At 43.9% G+C, this 7,108-nt stretch overlaps 1 protein-coding gene across 1 annotated transcript; it reads right to left on the reverse strand.

Annotated features, from left to right (window-relative positions):
• Positions 1 to 546: 546 nt before the first annotated feature.
• Positions 547 to 1,446, reverse strand: LOC123181941 (glycine, alanine and asparagine-rich protein-like). Its single transcript, XM_044594358.1, has one exon. The coding sequence runs from the start codon at positions 1,246 to 1,248 to the stop codon at positions 781 to 783; it is 468 nt and encodes a 155-aa protein (XP_044450293.1). The 5' UTR covers positions 1,249 to 1,446; the 3' UTR covers positions 547 to 780.
• Between the last annotated feature and the right edge of the window lie 5,662 nt (positions 1,447 to 7,108).

A 7,108-nucleotide genomic window follows, 5' to 3' on the forward strand; every position in this document is an offset into this window, starting at 1 on the left:
AATCATTGTCAACCACGTACTGAAATAGATAATTCAACTATATATATTAGCTAGTGAAATAAAAAACATTACTGAGCCAAAATTTAGTGTACTGGAAATTGGGGGCGCATGTTATTAACGAGTAGTGTCGTGGAAGTCACAAGTTTAGAAATTACTTCCTCCGTCCCACCACTGAATTTTTTTAACCAAGTCCAATGGCACCACTATAGTTCTTGGTTTATCGCGTGACATTATACCTTTTTTGTAGTGTATTACAATGACATTATACCTTACTTCCACTTGCTGGTTTACAGTTTCGACCATGCAAGTTCCCAGGTATAGCCATAAACATTTTTTCACAAGTATCAATTGCTTGCACCAAACTGCTTTCTACTTATACACTCCCTCTGTTCCTAAATATTTGTCTTTCTAGACATTTTAACAAGTGACTACATACGGAGCAAAATGAGTGAATCTACACTCTAAAATATGTCTACATACATCCGTATGTCTAGAAAGACAAATATTTAGGAACGGAGGGAGTAATTTGCATTAAGCAATCGGTGCTAGTCCAAGAAAATAGAAGGTCTTGTTCATACGGTCTTCCATTTCAATTCGACGAATTTGTTTCCACGGATCGCCAGAAGCAATCAGCAAGGAACAAGGATCCTAGCCCCCCAACCCTTAAATTCACAGGCACGTACATATATACACAAGCAGAATTCGGGTAGAGGAAGCAGATCCTACATCAGGAGAGAGACGGGGCATTAGGAGACTGAACCGTCCGAGCGGATCCCCACCTCAGCAGACCCTGGGGACGAAGCGCAGCGCGGCGACGCGGGCGGCGAGAAGCCCCGCGAGCCTCCGCACGGCAAACTGGGTGCAGTTGGAGAGCGCGATGAGGCACATGAGCTCGTAGATCACGCCGAGCGCCACCTCCGCCGCCGATCGGCGGGGGGCGGGGACGTCGGGCTCCGATGAGTCCCAGCCTTGACCAGATCCGGACCCGAAACCATGGTTCCACCCGCCGCCGCCGCCGCCGCTCCCGCCACTGCCGGGTCCGAAGGGGCCCTCCCCGTCATCGCCGCCCGCGCCGGAGATGGTCTTGGAACGGCGGGTGCGCGCGCGGCGGCGGACGGTGGCCGAGGCCGAGGCGGAGGCGCGGCGGCTGATGGTTGTGGTAGCGGAAGAGGTGGCGTGGGGGCGGAGGAGCACCGGCTTGGCTGGCGGGGAAGAGCCGGCGGTGGCCGTGGCGGCTGAGATCTCCATGGTTGGTGGCCGGCGGGCTAGGGTTGTGTGTGGAGGAAGGCACGCGATCGAAGGTGGGGGGAACGTGGGCTCGCGGCTGCCTCGTGGGGTTTGGTTTTCGGAATCAATAACTCCCGAACGTCCTATCTTTTGCAATCTCGTCCCGAACTCCCTTGTTGTCGTTCGATCCCCCGCACATATCTTGGCGCACGCGAACTAGCCACGTCATCCCAGCTACTCGTTCGGGACGAGATCGAGGTCTCCCGAACGCCCCCACTCCCACCCCCACCCTCATTCTGCCTCATCCATTCCTCCTCACTCTCCAGTCTCCACACACATCTTGCGCGCTGAGCGCCCTAGCATGAGCTAACCGCCTCTCCCTACGGCGCCCGGTGACCGTCGACGAGCGCCGCGAAATCCCTTCTAAGCCGCCCCGTGCTGCTCCTCTTTTCTCTTGCTCGGAAATTCGCCGAGGACGGTAGGGATGGCGAGCTGCAAGGGGGGCAGCAGATAGCGGCGGCGCTTTGAGGATGCCGCCGTCGCCCGGGAGCTCCGCTCCTGCAGGAGCTAGGGCATCGCCTACGCTGCGCAGCTCGACAAGGCGGCCGCAGAGGAGAAGTTCAACGGCGCGATGGCTCTGGGACGGGGCGTGGCAGTTTGGGGCGGACGCGACGGCTCCGGGACGGGGCACGGAGGTTTGGTGCGGGAGCGACGGCTCCGGGATGGGGCACGACGGTTTGGGGCGGGCGCGACGGCTCCAGGACGGGGCACGGCGATTTGGGGCGGGCGCGACGGCTCCAGGACGGGGCGCGACGGCAGTCTGTGCTCAAGGAGCAGCGCGCCGTGGCCGGCCCGCTCTAGGCCGGGAACCGGGCGAGTCGCCGCGCCGTTGACAGGGCGCTCTTGGGTTCTCCAGGAGCCTGAGGCGACCGAGGCGCCGCCCAATTTTCGCAACGCGAAGTGCCAGATGATATGGCAGCCGCAAGATGTTTGCTGGGGTTCATCTCACTGATTGCTCTTCCTCGGGGCATTGTGCTTCACTGCTCCGCCGGTGGATCTGCCAAGCTTCACAAAGCCAAGCTGTGACGAGATGAGCATCATCCTCGCCTATGTCCGATTGTTGGGATTCCTCCAAGCTAAGGTAATTATTTGTGTTCCTCAACTGTTTGATGAAATGCTTAAAGAAGAAGCTACAACTTGAGTTTTGGGAATTTGTGTTTCTTACTAACAGAGGACAGCCGATCATTAATTTGTAGGTTATATGTATTAATCCACTGAAACTGGTCTAAAACAAACAAACAAAAGTCAAAGTCCTTTAGCATGGGACCTGCTAGTGAAATTTGCCATATACCCATTTTTGATAGTAGCATGGCAAGTATGTACATCATGGCGCTTTTAGCCCTTTGCCAACCGAAGATACTCTTTTAATCCATTTTTGCCATGGCAAATTTTACTCCATTTTATGCCATGGCAAACTTCTTTAATTAACATGTTCAAAAGCATGCAAACTTGCCATGGCAAAGTAATGGATGTTTATGGCAAACTTGTTTGGCAAATTTTACTCCATTTTTGCCATGGAAAAAATACTTTCATTCACACGGCAAATTTTAGTTTAAGTTGCCATGGCAAATTTTACTTTAAGTTGCCATGGAAAATTTATTGTAAAGAGCATGGCAATTTTGTTTTAAATATGATGGCAAATTTACATAGCACGGTAATTATATTTATATAGCCATGGCGTTTTTTAATTTATTCCATGGCAAAAGTACTCCAGTTTTGCCATGGCAACATTAATCCATTTTTTGCCATGGCAAAATTTTTACTTCACTTTTGCCATGGCAAATTTAACTCTATTTTTTGCCATGGCAAATTTTAGTTTAAGTTGCCATTGCAAAATTTATTTTAAGTTGCCATGGCAATTTTAATTTAAATATTATGGCAAAATTACATTTTATAGAACATGGCAAATTTTACTATGTAGCATCTTAAATATGCTTGTGTAACCATGACAATTTTTAATTTATTTCCATGGCAAAAGTACTACATTTTTGGCATGGCAAAAATTAAACCATTTTTGCCATGACAAATTTCACTCCATTTTATGCCATGGCAAACTTCTTTAATTAACATGTTCAAAAACATGCAAACTTGCCATGGCAAAGTTATAGATGTTTAAAAATATGGCAAACTTTGTAGATGTTCACAAATATGGCAAATTTGCAATGGCATTTTAAAATGTTCAAAAACATGACAAACAAATGATGTTCAAAAACATGGCAAACTTGCTATGGCAACTAATGATGTTCAAAAACATGGCAACCTAAGATGTTCAAAAATATGGCAAACTTGCCATGGCAACTAAAATCAGTATTGTTTATAAATGTGTTTTTTTCGATGGCAACTAAATGCATTTTTTGCCATGGTTCATTGTGTCTTTTTGCCACGTCCACCCGAAGAATGTTTGTCATGACCATTACAAATTAGTTTGAGAACACGGCAAGTTTGTTCTTTCAAAATTGTTTTTTCCATGGCAAAAAGTTTTGATTCTTTGAAATTTGTTTTGCCATGGGGATTACATGTACGATATCATTACAACTTAAAAATGTTTTCTCCATTTTTTTTGAAAAAATTCTATGTGTCTAGAGAGAATTTTTTCACCATATCACTTCATGGAAAAAAAATTCCTTTTTTTGTAAACTTTCGTAGTGATGGCAACTTTTCGTACTGTAGAAATGCAGGTTGCCATGACTTCTTCCTTTTTTGCGCCATTTTTGAAAACATAAAGGTGAACATGGCAATTTCTTTCATAGAATGGCAAAAGTCCATGGCAATTTTGTCGTACAAAAGACCGGTGTTTATTAGTCGCAGAAAAACTGGGCTTTTTACTAGTCATACACGGGCTTTATTTTTCGTTTTTCTTTTCACAAGGAAAAAGGCCTGTAGGGCCTAGTGGGTGAGGCGTTCGGGCTGGGGCGTTCTCGTCCCGAACAAGTTGTTCGATCGATGCCCCTTTCCATCCCGAACGAAACGTTCGGTCTGGACCGAACGGTCGGTCATTATCGATGTCCTTGGTTTTTACGTGTTGTGACTGCCAAGGCGACGCGCGGACACGGAAGGAGGAGGGCTCACGGCCGGTCGGTGCCGAGAGTTCGACACTTCCACTGCTTGGGATCAGGCTCAGGATCGTTGACAGGGTTTCGTTCGCTGCGGTCCACGGAGGGTCGAACGGCCAAAATGCTCCGGATGCTAACGTGCACAAGAACGCAGTGTGTCACTATCTCTACCTAATTTTGTTTTATTTTATTTTTATTTTATCTATATTATATCTATATCTATACCGACTAATAAAAAGACGGAGGAGTGTTCCCATCGACTACAAAGATGTCTGTGACGACTTTGTCAATCTTAATATGATTAATATGGTGTGCCGGCTCAGTCTCTCAAATGTCTCATACGGATAGGATATGCGTGCGTGTGTTGTGTGTCTATGTATGTATGAGTGTCTGCGTCTATATTGTATTAAAAATTTAACCAAATAATAAAAAGAGATGTGTTTCTCTGGGTTTTTTTATCCCTCCACCCATGTATATAATGATTCGTCTGTCCCCATAAAAATTTCGTCCATAGCTATTCAAAATGGTAAAATTGTATTACCTCCGTTCTAAATTAATTTCCGTCCATAGCTATACATGTTAATGTTGTACTAAAATGTTGGAGGGCAGAGATCATATCCTGATTCTCCCAGATTAATAGCCAAGACAACAACCAATAGGCCAACTCATCCTACTGCCAATTAGGAAAAAAAAAGTATATGGCCATTTTTTTAGTACAACATTAACATGTATGGTATATACCCAGCTTATTATGCGTATTATATTATGATAAAAGTGGAAAATAATAATTTAGAAGTGTGGACCAGGGTGTGCCTGGCGCTGAACAAACTGAGCTAGACCCCGTCTGATGGGGCAACCTTGTTAGATTGGTGCATGGACAAAGATGGAAGCCACTTGCATAAGAAGGATGTTAGGGCGCTTACTATTTTGGTAACGTGGGAGCTATGAAAACACCGCAATGATATTGTTTTCGATGGAGATTCACCTTTGATTGGATTTGTAATTCAGAGAATAGTGAGTGAGGGGAAAGCATGGAGAGCAGCGGGCCTGGTTAGAGAGGGTGTGTAAGATTTTCTTGTCGCACTTTCGATGGGTACAGTAGCGAGTCTGTAGCATCTTTAGAGTAGCGGTGGAGTTGGGGTGCGTATGTAATATGTAACCACCGACGTGGAGGAGCTCTTCACCCCCTTCTTCTCCTTTAATATATAGTAGGCACACTCATGCGTATTCAAGAAAAAAAGTAAAATGTGAACCTGAAAAAAGTTCACATATTTAAAAAGGTTCATAAAAAACTAAATAAACTTTATCGGTTTTGAAAAAAGTTTGGAAATTTGAAAAGTTCATCGATTTTGAAAAAGTTCACAAATTTGAAAAAAGTCAACAATTTTAGAAAAAAGTTCATTGAATTTCTAAAAAAGTTCATCAAATTTGAAACGCCCTTGCAGAGCTGGTACATCATGATCTACATGCAAAATACCACCAAGTTCACCAACAACAAATCAATCAATCAAACGCCGTCAGTACATTCAAACAAAAACCTCGTGTGTGAGATCTAGGAAACGAACGACAAACGACCGAGATGAGCGGCAGTATGGAGGGGATACCTTGATGGTGTGTGCAGGGACAACAGATCCATGCAGGGCTAGCTCCACCTCTTGTCCGAGATTGAGACAGAGAAACCGCTCATCGATTTTTTTTTTAAATACACAAATTACAAAAGTTCATCAGTATTTAAATATTGTTCAACAATTTTTAATTTTTTGTGTCAATTTTGAGAAAATAGTTCACAAATTAAAAAAATCATGAATTTTGAAAAAATCTCACGAATTTGAAAAAGTTCATCAATTTGAAAAGAAGTTCATCAATTTTGAAAAAAGTTAACAAATTTGAAAAAGTTTTATCAATTTTTCAAAAAAGTTCATGAATTTGAAAGGTTCACGAATTCGAAGAAGGTTTATCAATTTTGCAAAAATGTTTACGAATTTGGAAAAACGTTCATCGATTTTGAAAAAAGTTCACAAATTTGGAACAAAATCATAGGTGTCGGAAAGTGTTTATCTATTTTAAGAAAAAAATCCCTAATTTGAAAAAAGAAAAAAGGAGACAGAGTAAAAAAAGAAAAACAATGAAAGGATAAAAAGAGGGGAAAACATGTATCAAATCACAGCGAGAGTGTTATCGTGTCTTACACTGCCCTCACGCGTCGCAAGTTCGAATTACAACTTATGCTCATGTTTTTGCAGTTTTGAAACAGGAAAAAATTGAAATGGGTCAGCCCATCGCGGAGGGGAGGGGTGTGCACTCGTTTGCGGGATGTGAAGAAAAGGGCGCTGAAGGCGCCGAATAGCATTTGGCACTAGAAAACCAATCATTTCTTGCGTGTATGGTTTTCTTCAAGCACGGTTTGCCTCAAGCCCACGGATGGCCCAGTTTCATACATCACGTTGGGCCTCGGCATTGGCCTGCAAGTGAGCACGAGAACACCTCACTTTCTTGCAGTGAATGAATTGTGGTTCTACCATAATTTCAAGTGTTGGATATGCATGTGGCTTGAAAATGGCATAGCTAATGTAAGAACTAACATAAACCAGTCTATAAACATTGAGCATAATGTAAGTCCAAGCCAAAGCAATGTAGTACGCATCGCCACCACGGGAAAAAGGTTGATATTAGAGAAGAGTACATTGAGCAAGTTGACAACATTATATATCTTTGGATACGCAAACAAGGGCACATTTAAGGTTTTGATTGCATATATGTGTATATAT

This window comes from Triticum aestivum, chromosome 1D (assembly GCF_018294505.1).
Source record: "Triticum aestivum cultivar Chinese Spring chromosome 1D, IWGSC CS RefSeq v2.1, whole genome shotgun sequence".
Lineage (NCBI taxonomy): Eukaryota > Viridiplantae > Streptophyta > Magnoliopsida > Poales > Poaceae > Triticum > Triticum aestivum.

What these genes read in the sequence shown, in the direction of transcription:
- LOC123181941 (XM_044594358.1), bottom strand. Translation starts at nt 1,248, where the DNA reads ATGGAGATCTCAGCCGCCACGGCCACCGCCGGCTCTTCCCCGCCAGCC.